Source organism: Rhinichthys klamathensis, unplaced genomic scaffold (genome assembly GCF_029890125.1).
Source record: "Rhinichthys klamathensis goyatoka isolate OS25496 unplaced genomic scaffold, OSU_Roscu_1.1 h1tg000121l_1, whole genome shotgun sequence".
Lineage (NCBI taxonomy): Eukaryota > Metazoa > Chordata > Actinopteri > Cypriniformes > Leuciscidae > Rhinichthys > Rhinichthys klamathensis.
The window spans coordinates 4,503,881-4,525,403 of NW_026606658.1; the positions used below are offsets into that span (position 1 = coordinate 4,503,881).

General features: G+C 37.1%; 1 protein-coding gene across 4 annotated transcripts in view; it reads left to right on the plus strand.

Moving 5' to 3' along the window:
* Positions 1 to 21,523, plus strand: part of mta3 (metastasis associated 1 family, member 3) — a 39,197-nt gene that overhangs the window by 13,135 nt on the left and 4,539 nt on the right. For 3 of the 4 annotated variants that reach the window (XM_056255611.1, XM_056255608.1, XM_056255610.1), the window contains exons 7-18: positions 4,397 to 4,499; positions 5,257 to 5,356; positions 5,448 to 5,636; positions 8,553 to 8,627; positions 8,765 to 8,823; positions 9,030 to 9,151; positions 9,620 to 9,777; positions 13,850 to 14,072; positions 18,032 to 18,124; positions 18,205 to 18,387; positions 18,478 to 18,509; positions 20,654 to 20,778. In XM_056255611.1, the coding sequence (XP_056111586.1) occupies positions 4,397 to 4,499; positions 5,257 to 5,356; positions 5,448 to 5,636; positions 8,553 to 8,627; positions 8,765 to 8,823; positions 9,030 to 9,151; positions 9,620 to 9,777; positions 13,850 to 14,072; positions 18,032 to 18,124; positions 18,205 to 18,387; positions 18,478 to 18,509; positions 20,654 to 20,778 (1,462 nt within the window). The remainder of the gene's footprint in view (positions 1 to 4,396; positions 4,500 to 5,256; positions 5,357 to 5,447; positions 5,637 to 8,552; positions 8,628 to 8,764; positions 8,824 to 9,029; positions 9,152 to 9,619; positions 9,778 to 13,849; positions 14,073 to 18,031; positions 18,125 to 18,204; positions 18,388 to 18,477; positions 18,510 to 20,653; positions 20,779 to 21,523) is intronic. The other variant, XM_056255609.1, reaches the window with a different exon arrangement.

Here is a 21,523-nt window from a genome sequence, read left to right on the forward strand (position 1 = left end):
AAAGCAATCCATCCTAAAAGTAAAATGTGAAATGAATCCTGCAGGGGAACAGGGGTGAAATCAGACTGTGTGAAGGCATCGTGAAGGCTGAGACACGTGACCAATGTTGGACCGTCGTTGAGTGTATTGTTTTTGCGGTGGCACAGATCCCCATCGGTGGCTCTTTGGTCGATTCAGAACTGTTCAGCTTAGCAAATCAATGTGCGAGAAGAAAAGCATGCGACAAAGCAAGCAAACAACGAATGAAAACAACAACAGTGCCATTTGCAATTTTCAAACATTTGAAAAATCTATATTACGAAAACCATCTGTGGTGAGCGAGATTGGTGCAAAAAATGATATGCAAACGCTGCTTTGTTATGCGTATATTTGCAGTCCTAGCTCTTCCAATTTCCCTTTTTGAATGAATAATACAGTCTACTGCCACCTGCTGATATGGAGAGTGATTTCCTTTTACACAAGCCAAAATGTTCATGCTGTTGTTCTGTATGGGGTTAGATTTCGGTCACAATTCTGTGCGCGCAAGATCACATTTTGAGCGTGCAAAGGGGCATTTCGCACGCGCGTGAACTGAGTTTTGCGGAGAAATGTTAGTCTCACAGATAAGAAAATTATTTCGAGCGAGCGAAAATCTATTTTCCATTTAAAATAAGTATTTGAATGCGCGCATGTGCAAAGTTTCACTTTCTCGCTCCTCTCATATCAGCCCTGAGCGCTCTCTAAATGCAGACGGCTCGCTTGCTCAACACAACCCAGCGTTACAATATGCCATAATTCCAGCCAATCAAGAGATGAGGCTGCTAAATTCTGATTGGCTGGCTTGACAACCAATCACAAGACTCCCTGCATCATCGACAGCAGAAGAGGAAAAATACATGGTGGAAGAGATGTTTTTTTTAATAGCTTGAACACTAATTTAAGTTCAAATGTCTAAAACCTCGACTACCACACGTAACTAGCTTATTTTTAATCAAAATCAAATCGTACTACTATTACTATAGGCTACATAATGGCATGTCCCAGTGTTTCCTACTCCTCAAGTGGTAGTTCTAACTTCTTTCTGAACTCCAAGTTATGTAATTAACATTAGAGAAATATGAATGTGACCGAGTTGTAAAAATATAGACGGGATTAGTAGTCTTAACTACTATTTAGGATGGATATGCACATTGGGATGCAGACTTATTCTCCCTCACTGCAAAAAAATTAAAATCTAACTATGCGAGTAATTATATAGTAGAAGTTAGGTCACACACCCAAGATTTTCACTTACAGTTATATTTGCATATATATTTGGATTGTTACCCACATGTGTCTTTCTTTTTTTTTCTTCTTTTTTTTTTTTGCAGTGAGGGGAACAAGCCTGCATCCCAATGTGCACAGTATCCATCCTAAATAGTATATAAGAAAATAGTCTATATTTTTTTTAGTACGATAGTTGTTTTTACAGAGCATCTCTGCTGTGAATGTTTTTGTTTAAATAATTCCAAGGATATGAAGTAGATTGATTATTATTACATTGCATTTCTACGTTTATTTGATGGCTTTTTTTATTCTAATGCGAGTGATGTACCGTTTTCACACACTTATCTCATAACATGTAACATTTGAGACCCCAGCTCGGTCACATTCATATTTCTCTAATGTTAATTACATAACTTGGAGTTCAGAAAGAAGTTAGAACTACCACTTGAGGAGTAGGAAACACTGGGACATGCCATTATGTAGCCTATAGTAACAGTAGTACGATTTGATTTTGATTAAAAATAAGCTAGTTACGTGTGGTAGCAAAGTCCTTTTAGGCAAGTCATGCCACTCGGCCGCCATCTTGGCAACGACTCCGGGCAGCTATTTCGGACTAACAAGACCAGGCTCCTATCTAAATGAATGGGCAGAGAGTCAGAACTGCACTTTCACTGGTCACCGGGACATAAAAACTGCATGTATAGAAACAGCAGTAAAATATGATATAAATCGCTGAAAAAGTTTGATGACTTTGCCCCAAAATAAGGTTTAAAACGCCTTTTCCCCCACAGGTTATACTTTACTATGCATGCGCAAGGGTTCTCTCCCTCTGACGTGCGCGCGCTGCATGGTTTGAAACAGTATGTGTGAGCTTTTGCTCGCTCGCTCTAGTTTCCGGGAGATTTGAACTAATTTTGGGCATCAGGGAGCCGCTATAAATATGCGGTAGACACTTGGGATGTCTGATATTTACACAACGCACACATACACTGCATATCAAATCTGCCGCCTTTTCAAACAGTAACGTATTTTCCACTGTCGCAAACCTCAACTGTGCGCATGCGTCAGTGGAACCAGACGATAGGCTTAAATGTTTCCCGGCTTGACTGTTAAAGGCAAACGATTGCTTTCCAGCGGGAGGGGCGGGACATGTGCATACAACCGCCATCTTTGGCGTTACGGGTTTTCCCTATATAGTTGTATTGAGGATTGAGTAAGTGGCATGTCTCTATATAAATAGTCTCTGGTGGTAGTCAAGTAGTAGATATTTGAACTTAAATTAAAGTGTTCAAGCCATTAAAAAAACATCTCTTCCACCATGTATTTTTCCTCTTCTGCTGTCGGTGATGCAGGAAGTCTTGTGATTGGTTGTCAAGGCAGCCAATCAGAATTTAGCAGCCTCATCTCTGATTGGCTGGAATTATGGCATATTGTTAAAGCTGGGTTGTGTTGAGCAAGCGAGCTGTCTGCGTTTAGAGAGCGCTCAGGGCTGGTATGAGAGGAGCGAGAAAGTGAAACTTTGCACATGCGAAAGAGAACGTCTGCGCACATCCAAATACTTATTTTAAATGCAAAATAGATTTTCGCTCGCTCGAAATATTTTCTTATCTGCGAGACGAACATTTCTCCGCAAAACTCAGCTCACGCGCTTGCGAAATGCCCCTTTGCACGCTCAAAACGTGATCTTGCGCGCGCAGAATTGTGACCGAAATCTAACCCCATAGTTCTGTAGTCCTTGTGTGTTCAAGCACAACTTTTTAACCTGGACACAGTTGACCTGAGGCAAAACCACAGTCTGCTAGTTCAATGCCAGTTTGGTGTATCTGGGCCTTTAAACTAGACTAGATTTCAGAATGAGTTACATTGAGACTCAATGTTTTTTTTTTTTTTTGGAAGGTGTCTTTAGCTGCTTTTCCACCGTCGGACCAAACTGTTCTCGGTGCTTAACCGTGCCGATCTGGCCCTGCCGGATATGGTTTCATGTTCCACTGTGGGCCTGATAAACGAGCTCTTTGGAATGTAATACAAATATGTCAGTCATTGCCTTGGTAACGCAAGAGTTTATAGACGATATGAGATTTAAATGGCGACCGTGTTATTTCGGATAATCAGATATTTCTTTTAATTGTATTATTAATTTGGGTTTACGTCGCTCAAAAAACACGCCTAGCCAGCTGGAGAGAAACTGGTAGCCTGGCAACAAACAAGTGACCAGTCATGAGTGGCGACGTCACTACACGCATTCTACCAGCACGGTTCAGCGTGATTAGCCAACCGTACTGAGAATTCCGGACCGAGAACGGTTTGTAATTGTGCCGTGCCGTACCAGGCTCAAGTCGGAACATAACTGGAACCGTACCTTAACGTTCTTTGAAACGTTTGGCCCACCGGTGGAAAAGCGGCTTTTGTTTGGGGACTGGGAGGGGATTATTTTGTGTTTGAGCTGTTTGTTCCCTCTGGAAATAGTAGTCTCGTTGGGTTGTTGTGTTGCTTATTTGCAGTGTCAAATGTCACAATGAGTTTGGATCGTGAGCACCGCTGCATCACAAGAAAAACCTCACATTTACAGTATCGCCGTGTTCCACCAGTCAAGTGTGAAATTGCTCTTCTGTCAGTCTGAGACCCCCACTATGACTCCAACTGTAAGTCTGTGACCTTGCTCCACTCTCACAAACTTACAAAAATGTCCAGTCGACAGCTCCTATTATCTTTAATGAGAGGCCGGTGTGAGCGAAGCACTTTTCAGTTCTAGATTTAGATGTCTAGGTTTTAGATTTAAATGATATAGTTAAACTGTAAGAAATGAGATTTCATGGATTCTGACCTTCCCGTTTTGCGTACTTTTTTTTTTCTCATCCAAAACGATTCATAGTTCAGCATTTACGCAACGCAGGATTAAGTGCCTTGCTCTTCATTCGAATGACAGGCTGGTGGGCTGATGATGATAATACCTGTCATCATCATCATTCTTCATGATCTTGCTAAGCAGGCTGTCTTCCTTCATTACCGAACGGCAGGTTTGATTTACGTGTTAATTCCCATCGTTGCCACGGGAACAAGTTGCCTGGGTTCTCTTGACAGATTTGTGGATGGCAGATTTTACCCACTGGTTTTACACAGCCAGCTCTGATGAAAGAAAATTTCTCTTTAGGAGAACCTGATGACAGAGACCAGTCTAAAATGGAGATGAAGATGTGGGACCCAGAGTGTCCACTGACCAACAAACAGATTGACCAGTTTCTTGTGGTTGCTCGGTATGTCTTTGGATGCTTTCTACATCTATGCCATATTTATAAATCAACGCTTCACAATGAATCAGTGACCTTTCAAACAGTGGTTCTTAACTGTTTTCCTTCAAGGTGAAGATTTTACATTTGGACAAAATTCTATAGTACCCACACGAATGTTTATAAAACCAAACACTAAAATTTAAGTAATATTACATTAATTATATATTGATGATTTGTTTTCTTTTGAGAAAAAAAAAGTTTGTTTGGTTTCTAAATGTCTTTTGAATTTTGATGGTTTCAAGCCAGTAAATCTTCTTCCAAGCCATGTTCTTCCATGTATTGAGTCTCGTTTTTTTTAAACCTTGTATTGTTTTGTTCATGGCTTTTGAGGAAGAGACGAAACATTCCAACTTTTTGGACTCTAACATGGCGAGCCTCTGCAAAGCAACTTTAATTAATAGGGCTGAAAAAAAAGGGGGAGGAGGGATTTCATTCGGATTAATCACAATCTTCATTTGATTCGATTCTTGGAGGCAAAATTGATACTATAACTGAAATATACTCAAATTGAATTGAGAGCTTATGAATTGGAATAAAATCTGTATTGATGCCCAGCCCTACAGATAAATTTGCACCAAACAATTGGATCGTTTGTATATGCAACCTGTTTTTTGGGGTCGTGACCTGCCAGTTGAGAACTACTGCTGTAGAAGATACTGGAAACTGTGTCATTTTTTTTTTTCATCAAATTTGCATGATGAATCTGGTGATCTGTGTGCAGAGCGGTTGGTACTTTTGCTCGAGCTTTGGACTGCAGCAGCTCCGTCAGACAGCCCAGCTTACACATGAGTGCCGCAGCAGCCTCACGAGACATCACACTGGTACCCATCCCATCAGCACCATCTGTCTCTGTATATCCACTGGAGATGTGTAAAGCCTGATTAATTCTCTCCCTATCTGGTTCTCTTTAAGTTCCATGCTATGGACACCCTGCATCGGCACGGCTATGACCTCTCCAGCGCTCTGAGCGTGCTCGTTCCTCAAGGAGGGCCCGTGCTGTGCCGGGATGAGATGGAAGAGTGGAGCTCGTCAGAGGCAAACTTGTTCGAGGAGGCGCTGGAGAAATACGGCAAAGACTTCAACGATATCCGGCAAGACTTTGTGAGTATGCACAGAAAGTTGGAGTGGGGGAAGAATTCATTCACTGATGCATCAGTTCTTTTTCAAATGATTCTGAATCCGTCCAAAAAAAATCTTATTTGACAAATAATTACAAAGAAACTGCAAGTAACGCATTGAATTAAGTGACATTTTGAAGTGGAAAGACTGAAATAGTATTTTCTTGTAAAACTTACTCAAATAATCTTTATTTTTTCACATTGCATACACTACTGTTGCAAAGTTTGGGGTCAATAACAGTAATGTTTTTGAAAGAAGTCTCTTATGCTCACCAAGGCTGCATTTATTTGATCAGAAATACAAAACAAAAAAGTAATGTGAAATATTATTACAATTTGAAATAAATGTTTTATATTTTAATTAAGAATGCATTGAAATGTAAATTCTGGGCCGAAACCAAAAATTCAGGATCCACTTGGCCGAAAACCGAAAATAAGTTATAAGTTATAAATTAATGATCAATTAATTAATCAAACTTATTAATAATCAACAGTCAAATAGCTAAAATTGAGCTGTACAAACATTTAAATTGCACATAATGCAATTTTTATATAAACGTTTTTATAACACAATTCCAGTTTGTTGGTGAAATATAAACATTTAAACGACAATAAACTGTAATAACTTGTTTTCACAACAGATTTATTCAAACATACATTAAATAATGAAGACATCACTAACAGGTTAAGTAAAAATATAATGAATATGTAATACAAAGGTATATATATTTAGCAAAATGCTCTTCTCGAGTTTTTTCTAGCTAACTAATCATTAATCATTGATCCTCACAATACATTCAAAGCCACAGATTCGTTCACGAAACACCGCTGTGTGTTGCAGTTCTGCAGTGGCTTTCATTGGAACTATTATTGTGTTGCAAAATAATGCAAAAAAAAACTGACAATACTGTCTAAAATGTACAGCACTTAATAATACCGTTTTGTTTGTTGACCTGTTGTATACAATCAATGTAACTTTTGCAGTCGTGTGGATATTTGGGAAAAATTCCGTTCTTGCTTGTATAATATATTATCAACATTTAAAATGTTTTTGTGGTATGTTTTTGTTTCGACGAAAGCTTGAGTCGATAAATCGATCTCTATACACAGCCCAGAACGGCAGTAATGTAGCTTGATTTGCTTAGGCAGCATACTCCGCACGCAACCTATCATATGCACATTGCTTGTGTGGATGCAGTCAGTTTTGACCGCAAACTTGAGGTAATTTGATTGGATGCTGTATTTGACTGTTTGCGGCATTTTGCCTGTTGGAAATACATGCTCGGTTTTATTGTTATTTTAAGGAGGGGTAGAATTAAATGAACGGAAAAACTCAGCATTTTGTGTGGGTACCTCCTCTGTCACATCACGTACCCCAGTTTGGGAACCACTGCTATAGGGGAAAAGAAGAACAGTTTAAACAGGGTTGTTATACAGTATGTGGCACTGTTGGAAAAAAAAGATGTAGTGGAGCAAAAGCAAAGAATGTCACTTCAAATGATAGGATGGAGGAGTTGCAGCAGAGATGAGGTGAAGACATGATGTTCGGCTGAAGCGATGGGAAGATTGGAGCAGCTGAAAGGATTGGATTTGGAGTGTGTTTCTTCTTGACCTAACTGAGAACATTTGATCTGCTCATTCAGAGACAAGAGTACTTATTTGTATAGGGAATGGAGTGAAAGCTTTGGTATTGGGGTGTGAACACAAGGAAAAGCTGTTTTCTATTGTACTGAGAAATTGGATTTTTACTCTGGGGCTTTACTTCTCAAAATGGAATGAAAAACAACTGCTCTTCTACTGAGCCACTTTGTTGCACACAGTAAGAACTACTGGTTCACAAACACCAAATAGTCCATTAGAGATTGACTTGGTAGGGTGGTTTAAATGTCAGGTTTTCTCTTTCCCTTTCTGTCTTAAAGCAGTCATTGATGGTGATTGATTTGTGCCGTGATTAATAGATAGAAATGGATGGTGTTGAACATTTATTATCACCCCTGCAGGGTTCAAATACCTAATCGAGCTTGTCTGGCTGATTCTGCATTAATTCTGTACATGTGGATTAGAAGTTACACAGGATATATGGCATTAAAGTTCAAGCGGCCTAATTGTTGTATAATTGTTGCCTCATGAAATTGTGTTAAACTGTAGTAATAAGCTATTATAATGATTTTACCTTTTTAACACTGACAACCTACCAAAATGCATGTTGTCACCTCATTTCCAGAATGAAATTTACTAAAGATAAAAAGTTATCAGTGATTGTCTCACATTGACAATGTATAAAAAAGTTACATTTCCTCTGAATTTTTGGATTAAACATTTGTAATGACATTGTTTTATAAAACTTAATTTTATTTGGTTTAAACTATTTTAATTGTCATTTTTCTAAAGCACAACTTAAGCATAACAGTTAAGATTCATAACAGCATAACAGAACCTGAATTCATAGAGAAGAACTGTACTCTAATGATTCTCATCCTTATTCATTATCGGGTTCAGAAAACCGAAAGGAAGGCAGAGAAACCAGCAACTAAAAATACATAGCAGCACCTCAGGATGTTAATCTAAATGTTCTTCATAACACCAGCTGTCGGCACGGAACACCTTTGTGTTCATTTTTATGCTCTGCTCACCCTCGCATAGATGCGGGCCAAAAGTGGGGGCTCGGACAGCTTTAAATTAAGATTTCTTAAATTCTTTGCGACCGTTTAATGCACATTTCCTTGCGCTCAGCAGGTGCTCATGAATAATCATGCGTGTCTACATGTGATTCCAGACATGCCACGCTCAGACTAAATATTCCATTAATTCCGCCTATTTAACGAATTAATGCAAGATGAGCTGTATCTTCAGAATGGCACCTTCTTTCTGACATTTTAAATGACCTGTTTTATTTCAGCTTCCTTGGAAGTCACTGACCAGCATCATTGAGTATTATTACATGTGGAAAACCACAGACAGATACGTTCAGCAGGTGAGCAGCGCTTAAATTCTTGAAAAGTTTTGCTGTGCTTTAATAGAAGAAACACTAATAATCTGGAAATCTCTTTCTCTGTTTGCTCTGACTGTTCTCGATCTCGCTTAGTGCTGAATGTTTATGACTTTGTACAGAAACGACTGAAGGCAGCTGAAGCAGAGAGCAAGCTGAAGCAAGTCTACATCCCCACATAGTGAGTGTGGACATCTTTAAAACATCTGCATTTCAAAGACCTGTACACCATTCGCATGATTTAAATAGTCATGTTTACGTCTGATATTAGGATCAGTCTCAAATGCATCTCCAGTGATCACTTGCGCTCAGATTTCGATTTTGCATGTTTATAAACCTGCTGTAAAATATTATTGTGTGAAATGTAATTTGCTTTTCTTATCACAGTAATAAACCCAACCCTAACCAGATCTCCGTCAGTAACGGCAAAATGGCAACTGTGAACGGTGCAGCAGGCACAGGCAGTTTCCACACAGCCGGAGGCGGACGCGCGTGTGAGAGCTGTTTTGGTGAGTAAGGACCCTCTTCGCCTAATTACAGTCAACACAGCCATCCAATCAATTTACTGCTTTTCCCGAAGGACATGTCACGCCTCCTGTAATCAATGGGGCTGGATACTGCATTTTCACCCTTTTATCTTCCAATCTGATCAATCAAAGCTGAAGCGTCACAATCCATGCGATCAGCAATGATTAGTCTGGGTCAATATTGCTTTTTAGTAATGAACTCACATTGGGGAGCATAAAAGGATTTTAATCCCTTTCGACACCTAATCCTTTCATTGTGTTGTAGGACATCGCGTTATATTTCTTTTCTGTTTGCAATTAGGTTTCCATTAAAGTTAAGTGTTCCTCTAGACAGACTTAGTTATACAGAATGAATTGAATAGGAAGGAGATTTTCCTAGAGAATATGACCCACCAGGCGTAGTTAGACCTGCATTTTTATTTCTTTCATTTCATTCTTCTCTGTTGACAGGTGCACAGTCTGCTCAGTGGTACTCTTGGGGTCCTCCAAACATGCAGTGTCGCCTGTGTGTGTCCTGCTGGATGTACTGGAAAAAGTATGGTGGCCTGAAGATGCCAAGCAGAGCTGAGGGGGTAGAGGAAAAAACGCCTCCGAGCCCTGCACCCAATGTAAGTACTGCTCTCAGTTTGGATCTGCATTGAGGTGCATACAGTATATATACCGTTCAAAAGTTTGGGGTCAGTAAGTATTTTTTAATTTTTTTGAAAGAAAGTATATTTACTTAGCAAGGATGTATTAAATTGATCAAAAGTGACAGTAAAGACATTTACAATATTACAGAAGACTAGTTCAAATAAATGCTGTTCTTTTGAACTTTCTATTTATAAAAGAATCCTAAAAACGAAGTATCATGGTTTCCACATTGATAATAATATGAAATCTGCATATTAGGTGAGGGTGGGAATCTTTAAGCACCTCACAGATGCAAGTGTTTAACCACTTAAATACGCAGTCACACACAGCCACATGCCATGAGCGCTCTTCACAAAGCGCACTTGAAAGCAGCCGTCTGTTAGTAAGTGAGATTTGTGTTTTTAATATATATATATAGGCCTACTGCATTCCAAGCGGCATAAATGAGGGGAAAACAATCAATTTTAAAGGGAAAACAATGAAATGTTGGCGGACGAGTCTGTTAATTTTAAGCGTAACATTAGGCAAAGCATTTTTTACACTGCATTTACTGTGCAATGAAGCCTGTGATTGCCCTTCTAATTCGTCTATATACTTGTTTAAGGGTTTTTGTGTGTGTGAAATTGGCAGCAAGCAGACTATGGCTGTTTCTAGAGCACACTGCCATCGCTCATCTGCGGTAAAAAAAACAAAACTACTTTTCTTTTTTTCTGATAGTCTCAGAATCATTGAATAGAGAATCGTGATGCATCGGAGTTTCTTCTCCAACCCATAATATGAGAATGATTTCTGAAGGATTGTGAGACACCGAAGACTAGAGTAATGACTGCTGACAATACAGCTTTGCCATCACAGGAATAAATTACATTTAAAAAAAAAAAAAAAAAAAAAAAAAAAAATATATATATATATATATATATATATATATATATATTAGGGCTGTCAAATAATCAATCACGATTAATCACATCCAAAATAAAAGTTTTTTTTACATAATCAGGGTGGCCGCGGGTCCTTAAAAAGTCTTAAAGTCTTAAATAAAGTTTTCCTAATAAAAGGCCTTAAAAAGTATTAAAATGTCTTAAATTCAGATTCGATGGGTCTTAAATATTTCTGGTCACATTACCGCTAACATTTCTCCAGTGTGACGGACCCAATGTCCGTCAAATAACCAGTGAAGCATCGAAGCGGGAAAATTCACGTTTATTTTTACGTTTCTGTCAATCTGAGGTGTCGTTGCCGCAATGCGTTGCTATGGGTTGCGTCACTTGCGTCAAGTTTGTTGTGTCTTGCTTCGGACGAGGGTCTAAAACTCTGGAGTAGGCTAATGTATGGACGGCAGGCGTAACCGTAGCAAAAGTTATGTGTTTTAAAATGACAATGCACTAGTGTAAACATAGGTATTCCACAGTCTGCTCGGGAACTGATGTTCTCGAGCCAAATATAGTTATTTCAGTGAGTATATTGCTCGACGGCAGGAAGGAATGAACAAAACGTTTTTTTTTTTTTTTATATAATAAAAGGTAGTGCGTCGATTCAATTAAAAATATTACAGAATTCATTGAAGCCTGTTTGTAATGTATAATACACCGACCAATCGTTATCTGGCACAAGAAGTTAAAAATTTCATTAGACAATGTGAAGTGGAGCGGTCATTTTCCAGTCATTCATAAATCGTTTGAAAATAGATGGACAAACGAATTAACATTTATGAAGTGATCTGAATTAAACAATGGATGTTAATTGACTACAAAGCACTGCACAAAACCAGCACCAAAAGTCACATTACTGGTAAGTAGGTCTAGTATTAAAGTCACTTTTTATTTAGTCTATGTATATTGATGCGTTTACCATTTAATCAAACTATCATAGTTGGTTAAATGAAACACAGGCGCGACCTACAGGCCTATTGTGTGTAGTCTCTTATGTGATCAAGCCTGCATTTGTTTGATCAAAAATACAGAAAAATATTATTACCATTTAAAATGTTTTTCTATTTTAAAAATATCATTTATTTCTGTGATACAAAGCTGGATTTTCAACAGCCATAACTCCAGTCTTCAGTGTCACATGATTTTTCAGAATGTCAGAAACAGTTTTTTTTAACCTGTGATACTTTTTTCAGGATTCATTGATGAATAAAAAGTTTAAAAGAACAGTATTTAATTAAAATAGAAAGTCTTTACTGTCACTTTTGATCAATTTAGCACATATCAAAAAATAGCCCATTATTTATTTTAATTTTTTTAAAGAAAAAAAATATTACTGACCCCAAACTTTTGAACGGTCGTGTATATTGGTACAAAATATTTCTATTTTAAATAAATTTTTCTTTTTTTAACTCAGAATCCTGAAAAAAGTATCAAAGGTTATAAGTATATTATAAATTGTGGAAATATTTCACAATATTACAGTTTTTTCTGTATTTTAGATAAAATAAATGCAGCCTTGATGAGCATAAAAGGCTTCTTTCAAAAACATTAGTGTCCAAACTTTTGGCCGGTACATATATTTTATATATATATATATATATATATATATATATATATATATATATACTGTATATATATATATATATATATGCCCCTTTTTACATTTGAGCCCCTGAGGAACTCTCTGCACGTCCCTGATAAACAGCGATTGATAATGTATTTCTGGTAGCGCTGTTGAGACTCGCTGCCTGTCTCTGTGAGAGATTTTATAGCGAGAAATCAAAACAAATGAGCATAACAGCACACATAAAAAAACTCACAGAAGATAAAACATACTACAGTAAAAACTCAATGTTTAGTTTTTTGTTTATTAAATATCATATAGTTAAGTAACAACATGACGGGAGCTATTTTGCTGAATCTTCTCACGATTACAAATGTTACATTGATTCATATTGATTCATACATTGAAGCAGTTCATATTAAATTACTTCAATTACTTAAGTTAAACATTTAAATATTACATATACGCATGTAATAGAATGTGTATTTTCATCACAGGTTTGGTCTTAAATTTTATTCAAAGTGGCATTAAAAAGGTCTTAAAAAGTCTTAAATTTAACTTGTTTATATCTCTAGACACCCTAATAATATATGTGGGTGCACTGTGTATAATTATTTTGTATATATATAAATACACACACATGCATGTATATTTAAGAATAAAATATTATTTATATATCAAATATTTATATTTATATATAATATAAATTATATATAAATCTATATACAGTATATACATGAAAATATTTCTTAAATATATACAAGCATGTGTGTGTATTTATATATATAAAATAATTATACACAGTGCACCCACATATATTATGTAAAAAAACCTTTTATTTTGGATGTGATTAATCACGATTAATCATTTGACAGCCCTAATATATTTATATATATATATATATATATAGAGAGAGAGAGAAAAGTTATTTTAAATTGTAATATTTTACAATATTACTGTATTTTTGATCAAATAAATGCTGCCTTGATAACCATTAAAGACTTCTTTCAAAACCATAAAAAAATCGTACTGACCTCATGCTTTTGAACGGTAGTGTATGTATAGGGGTCATGTACTGTTATCTGCAATTGACAAATCAGAATAAAATATTTCAGCAAGCCGAGTAAAATACTTGGTTAATGTTTTACACTGCTATTCTACTGTTCATTATTTCATGTTTGTTCATAAAATATACAATTTTGCAACTTGAAATGTAAATGTATTTGTAATATAGAAATGAACATTAACCTAAATTAATGAATGGGAAAGTCAAATTTTTCTTTTGTTGTTGTATATAACCATATTGAAAAGTGTTACCATAGTGTCATCATCATATAAAATAGTTGATATTCATCTTGGGAGCCAATAATCTTGAGAGCGAGCCAATATAAAATAATTGATATTCATCTTGGGGGCCAGTAATTAATGACAGAATTAAATTTTAAGAAAGCCATTATATTCTCCCTCTCGCTTTCTGTTGTTTTATCACTGTCCCACTTTACATTGTTTATCCTATAGCAATCCTTAATTTCCTTGTCTGTCTCTCCATAGGAGATTCGTTCTCGTGGCCATGGCGCCCGTCAGTCTTCCCACATGGTTCCAATGAGGAACAGCGGCAGCCCCAAATCCTCAATGAAGACCAAGCAGGCGTTCCTCCTGCAGGCCACGCGCCTCACCAAGCTGGCGCGTCACATGTGCCGCGATCTCATCAGGCTGCGCCGGGCCGCGCGCCGCCCCTTTGTGCCCATTAACTGTGGTGCCATAAAGGCGGAGTGTAAGAGCTCTTTAAATTCCTAACTTCAGCCTCGCGTGCAAACGCGCACACACACCCACCTACACTGTCCCACCCGCTCTGTTCCCCGACCACACCTGTCCACATCTCGCTGTCATTCCTCCCCTCCATCTTCCTGTCTTGTACTGTTTTTATTATTATTATTATTATAATTATTGTTATTATATTTTATTTTGGTTTTTGTATTCTCCCCACCCCATTTCCAATAAAGACTGCCTGTCCTCCATATTTTGCGTTTCAATCATCTTTTCAGTTCAAATTCACTTTTTTCCCCACCAACCGTATTGATTTGGTTTAAGGGTATTACGATGTTGTTTAAATTGAACATAAGCACATTTTTAGCACTTCTCTCAGTTTGTTGAAGAGAGTTTTGTATGCACACATTACACAAAAAGACTGACAAGATGCTCTATTATGCTTGCTTCACCTTACATTGTAATTATACTTGAAATTAAATGCATATCATAGTCTGAGCCTTATATTTATTAAAAGCTTCAATGAGAGACTTGAAAGACTATATATATATATATATGACTAGGTGAGCTGTTGTTTAAAGGTACTTATTTTTTTATTTTTTAACAATGTGCTTTCTCCTTTTTTCCTCTTAAGAAAGATAAGCTGTTTTGGTTTTACATTCTTTCCCCCCTCAATATCATTCCCTGCACTCATGTTAGTGTTTATAATGCTTGGCGCTACTATTGAAGGAAATTGGATATATTTTTGTTTCTTACAGTTATTTTTTTGGGAGGATTTTAATATAAATTCAGTTTCAGAGTTGGATTGACGCAGTATAGGATTTTAGTGTGTAATATGTAAATATATTTGTAAATGGTCACTATTAGACTGGTCAAAACGTCTTTATGACCTTTAAAGGCGAACGTGTTGGGACGTTCTCAGGACAGTTGGTTGTAGCAGAAGGATCTCTTTGCTTTTGCACTGAACAAACCCCCTCTAATGTCGACCAAGGATCTTTTTTTTTATAATTGGTTAGTTTATTTTCAGAAGATTTTATGCATAACCTCATGGTCAAACCTAACCATACAATTAGTACTAGGAAGTACACACATTCAACATATACATGTTTTTGCATTTTCCTTTTGGCCTTTTGAAATTTCATTTGTTTATCCATTATAAAGTGTGCAATAATACTTTTTTTTTTTTTTTTTTTGACTGAGATCAAATTAATTATTACGATTATCTGTTACATCAACAGACGAAAGTACAAGATTTCTTAATGGTGCGTGCCAAGATTTGTAGTCTAAATAAAGTCCCTGTCAGAATAATCTATGAAGATATGTACCTTCTCAGTGTGGAATGTTGGTTAGTGTATATGCGTTGATGTCTCAGCTTTAATTTTTGCCATTTCTACTCAGCCTCTGAATATAGAGAGTTTCATCACTGATTGTACCCGAGAGAATGTTAATGTCTAAGGGGAAAATGTCTATTTTATTGTAGCAGAATGGTGTACAAAACAATATATATATGTACTATGATATGAAATAGCTAATTGATTTGCTATTATGTTCGCAGCCAATCAGTCTTTCGGTAGCTAACACTGACAGGCTGTTTAGAGGCATGTATGTAATGAGATGATGAAGTGTTAACTCTTCTGTTGTGCTATTCAGTAATGCAAAGATGATGGACTATCAGTCTCATCATTGGTGCAGTTTATGATCTAATTAATTAGATGTTCAATAAGTTGGAAGAAGTCATTTACAAAACACTGAGTCATGCAATTGGAACAAGAGTAGACATACAGTACATTAGTCTATTTGCTTCTGTTCTTCTGATTTATCAAATTTGAAGTTTGCCCTCTTTAAGAGTTTGCACACTAGTCTGTAATTTATCAAACAGCCAATTTTAAATGCTGAGGAAGTTGGTTCAGTGGTGTCAATTGATTAGGACTTTGTGCCTTGGGAAGTGTTACGTTGGCACAGAAAGCAGAAATGGCACTAGACCATTCTTCAAAGAGAATGGTATGCGGTTTATGCAATAATTCAAGATTTTTGAGGGCCTTAAATAGTTACTGATTAATTATTTGTCATAGAGCGCATGCAAGTTGACTTTAATCAATGAAATACTAAGTTGGAATGAAAGGGAAACATCCCAGCAAGCAATTTTGCGTTTAAAAGACATCTAATAGCCGCCCTAAAACGAGGCTGAAAATTGTATAGACGTCTAACCATAGCCCAAGAATAGACGCACAGGCTACGCATAGAACATGTCAAAGAAATGAAACACCTTGTAATCACTGTTGACTTTGCTTACATGATGGAATATCCTATATCTCATAAGTTATTTTGGCAAAAACGACATGTAACCAAATTCAAGGTTATTTTGGCTAGAAGTGGGTTACTTATAGCCGGACTATATCGGGTCTATAGTTAACCGAGACTGTGAAATGATGGCCATTGCTTGCTGGGATGCATCTCTTATATTTTTCAAATAAATCACAAACTAAAAACCTCAAAAATATGCGACAAGCTTTGAAAACAAGCCCAAAGATGAGTTTACAGATCATGGTTGCCAGCCTTTGCTCCGAGGACAGCTGTTTCCTCTTGACAGGCACTTGTAAATAGGTCAGTTTTACAGGGAGAGCTCGCATCAACAGGGAAAGAGAGGCAAACACCTGCTCTACATCTGTCCAATCACACGTTCCTCTCAGTTTTGCATCTCCCGCCTCCCATCATGCGAAACCTCCATTCTATGCTTCCATTCCACCCCTGTCTCCACCCCAGACATGTCTGTATGTATCCCCAGCCATAAGAAGTTGTTCTGACATCTGTGTCCTGAAGCACGAGGGACCCGGGTGGGGGCATGCTTTTTGGTTTGTCTCTCTCTCTTTTATTTTTCTTTGTGTGAATGTCTTGTGGGTAACCAAAACACAAATAAAACCATGGCTGAAACCATCCTATCTGAGTCCTTGTAGTTTCATGTGTCTCGTGTACCTGTCCATCACTGTTGCACGTACACCGAGAGGCCGAGCAGAGCGTCAATCGTGTGAAATCTCGGACAGCATGAGCTCCATCGGCTCCTGCCGTGCCTTCATGACTTGTGTTTACATGCACACACTCATAAGAAGCTGCTGTGAATGCAACATTACATTTGTTTTTCCTCTTTCCAACCTCATTCAACATGCTGGCTAACCAGGTTATGTTCAACAGCTTGCCTGCCCATCAGAGACCGTGCATGAAAACCATGGAATAATCAAGTTTACCCCATCGAAATGTGACATACAAATGTAAATATGAATAATGAGAGTTTAATAAAACACATTCGCAGTCATGAGGATTCAAAGGTGAAGAAAACTCTAAACACAAAACTAAAGGAGAACCACTCTTTCAGCAACCCCCTTAAGGCACAGGTTTCATTCAATTTAATGAATGGATTTTGTGTCAGAAGATAATGCATCACTCAGTTCAGCAATGTTTTTTTTTTTTTTTTTACATTCGATATATTGTTGAAGAGGTAAAAAAACAAAACAAAACAAAAAACCTGAAGTTTTATCAGTACATCTTCAAGACAGTTTCTCTCCAAGACATCAAGAAGAACTGCCTGTAGAGAATGCTTTTAAACAACTTCTGACTCCTTTTGGAGTTTTAATGAATTTTAAACGAACCGAAGAAAGTTGGAGTGATTGTAACGGGTTCATTGCGGTCAGATCAATACTCCGGAGTTCAGCAGGAATAAGTTATGTTCACAAGGGCCTATAGAACGAACAGTGGAGAAAATGAGATTTGACTCTACTTGCTGCTCCCATGAAAATGGTTGTCTGGTCAGAAAGATTAGTCACCCGCAGGGTTGGTCTATCACCGCAACATCCATCAAGCCAGCCTGTTCAGTTTGCCTCATGTTGGTATCTAAGTGTGAATGTCTCTTTCTTGCTCTTTGACTTGCTTCTATCTCCGTTTGTCTGTTCTGTACTGCCCGTCGATGAATAGATATGATCCGGGTGTCAGAGGGCATGACAGGGCGACCTATGAAGCCCAAATCCTCCCCGAGGAGCACCCTGACCAGCGTCTTGCAGTACCTTGGTGAGCCACACAACATTAGAGCTGTATCCTATCCACTGGGATGTAACTCTCGGATCACACTGAATCTGCTGTCATTTCAGAGTCTCGTCCAGCAACTCATGTTCAGCGGCCTCACCGCACCCCTGGTCTACAGGTGCAGCCCCCACGACGCCTGCTGTCCTCTCTTCCCAGCCATGGCCCGCTTGGCATATTGGGAAAACGGAGCTACCATCACCACAGCCGGGTTGAATCCGCGGAGAGGAGGGCCGGTGCTCCAGGACAAGGTGGGTTTACAATTAAAATGCATGCTTGTATAATATTAAAGATGGATGTCATTATAACTTGCTAAAACACACCTCTTTTTTTCATTATAGAAAATCCAGCTCATATTGTGGGACCCATTCTGGTAAGTATAAAATGACTGGATTCACTGGTATCACAAAACATTACATTTTGCCTAGTTTTTATTTGTTTGTTTATTTATTTATTTGAAATGGATAAGTTGGTGAAAAAGTTACTTTTTTATTAAACCAAAATATTAGATGTATTTGTATCATTTTTGTTACTTCTATTTGTGCTATTATATAAGCTTGTTTTGTTTTGCTTTGGTGTGTGTTTTGTTTTGTGTTTTGTTTTGTTTGGTTTGATTGTTTTTTGTTTGCTTGGTTGTTTTTTGTCTGGTCTTAGTTTGGTTGTGTTTTGTTTTTTTCTGTTGTTTTTTTGTGTGTTGTGTTTTGTTTAGTTTTGTTTGCAAAATAATTCTAAAGATGAGTAGGTATGTCCAAACTGTTGATTGATACTTGTCTCGAAGCAGGAAGGACTCTAGGTATTACCGTGTGCTTTCATTAGACTGGAAAAACAATCAATTTTCATTTGTGTTGACGAGACAAATTGTACATTTTTAGTTTTTAAAATTGTAAAAACATTACATTTCGCCTAGTTTTTATTTGTTTGTTTATTTATTTGAAATGAATAAGTTGGTGAAAAAGTTACTTTTTTATTAAACTAAAATATAAGATGTATTTGTTTAACTTTTATTACATAAATCCCATACTTCCATCAGTGCTATTTCATAAGCTGACTGCTTGTGTGTTGTGTTGTTTTGTTTTGTTTTGTTTTGGTGTGTGTTTTGTTTTTGTGTTTTGTTTTGTTTTTGTGTTTTTTGTTTGTTTTTTTGTGTTTTGTTTTGTTTAGTTTTGTTTTGTTTGCAAAATAATCATAAAGATGAGTAGGTACGTCCAAACTGTTGATTGATACTTGTCTCTCTACCTAGACTGGAGCAGGAAGGACTCTAGGTATTATCGTGTGCTTTCATCAGATTGGAAGACAATAATTTACTAGCATTTGTGTTGCTGAGAGAGAGATTCTTGTTCTTGAGAGATTCTTGAGATTCTTGAGAGAGGTTCAGGTGACAGCTTCAATCTCCAGCCTCTGAGGTCTCCCACTGATTATTGTGGCTGGGTAAAATGGAAATGAGAAGTGAGAGATGGCAAAATAAACACAAAGGCAGTCACTGTTCATCAGTGAGATGAATAAAGTAAATATAGTGGACGGATCTTCACCTCATTATTGACCTGTCAATTCTAAAAGAAAAATATTAGAAGTTGCTTTATTATTTCAGTTGTTTATCACTCTAGATATTATTTTTAATTTTTTACATGTGGGACCAAATAATTTATTGGTCCCAGTTCGGGTTTGAACCTAAGACACCAATATAATAAAATCGGTTTGTTATAAAGACTTTTTTGTGAATTTTGTGATTTAAAGTTTACTAGAGGTCTATGTCATATCTAGTATTTGTTGGGGAGTAACAAAGTTAAGAGAGAGTAACTAAGTTAAGAGACTTAAAGGAATAGTTCACTTAAAAATTTAAATTCTATCATCATTTACTCACCCTCAAGTTGTTTCAAACCTGTATATATTTCTTTCTTCTTCTGAACACAATAGAAGATATTTAGAATAATGTCGGTAACTAAACAGTTGATATTGACATCCGTAGTATTTTTTTTCCATCTAGTGAAGTCAATGGGGTCCATCAACTGTCTGGTTACCGACCTTCTCTAAGTAAAGGAGAAAAAAAAAAACACAAACGGGGTTATAATAACCTGCATTATTCTGCCTATTATATGACTACTTAAAATAAACAAACAAATAAATGCATGGGCAGTAAATATTTTAATGTAATTATCTTACATGTTTTAGAATATTTTACAGATTTCAATATGAAAAATAGTCAATTTCATCACAGAAAACAACCGACTTATCAACAACACAAACACTAATTTTATTCATGTGAAATTGTATGTATGTCATATATAAATGTATTCATTTTTATTGCTAATATGCTCTTTCAACATAGTTTTCTAGATTTTTATTTTATTTTATTGCTTTAACGGGAGACTCTTGAGCTTCTAGACATCAATCAAATGTTTTATGCTCTCTATAAAATCATTTTGACTGCAGTCGGTAACTCTTTTTGAATCACATAGAGTATCAATGTTTAAAAGTATTGGAAGTAGTTTAAGATGCCCATTTCCTTTGCTTTTTTAGCAGCATAATGGAAGCAGCACCGGTGGCTCTAACCTTCGCGCCAGTGGCCTGATGCTCCGTAAGAGACGACCCAACTGGATTGATGCCCCCGATGACAGCTTCTTCCTGGTTTCCCGAGAGACGAGGTGTGCAATCCAAACCTTGCTGTCCATTTTGGCACTATATCCCATGGCATCGCACTCCTCAAACCTAAACTTGTTGTGCCTTGTTCACTAAGAGACACTGAAATACACTGGCCCGTACATAGATCTTAGAGACGAATTTAATAGAAAACAGCAGGGCAGACACACTCCATGTCAAAAAGGAAACCTTACCTTGTTCTTTCATGATTGGCACCTGCAGAGATTATCCCCTGAGATGGCATGACACATCTGATTAGGTTTCCATCCTTTTGATTCAATCTTCACCTAAGAGTGACTGATTTCTGGTGACAGGATTGGCACATGTGTAATTACTGCATTGGTCATACCCAGTGGCAGTGGCGGGTAAAGAGGGTCTAAGACAGAGTTGTCAGTGTAGGAAATGGGCCAGTCAATCTCAGACGTCAGGGACAATTTTTCAATAACAAAGATCCTATAATTACCAATACCCATGATCCCATTAATCTGTGGTGGCATGGAGAGACAACTGAAAACAATTGATTTTTGATGCAGATTGAGGTTAGTTTTAATCCAGAGAGATGAGACTCCACAGGTAACTTAACACTTCACAAACACACATACGCTACCAGTCAAAAGTTTGAGCACACAAGACTGATTTCATGATTCTCATTATCCTAAAACCTGTTATGCTTGAGAAATGTTAAATGCTTGAAATTTATGTAGTTTTGTATTTAAATTTGCCTACTATTTTTTAGTTTTTATTTATTTG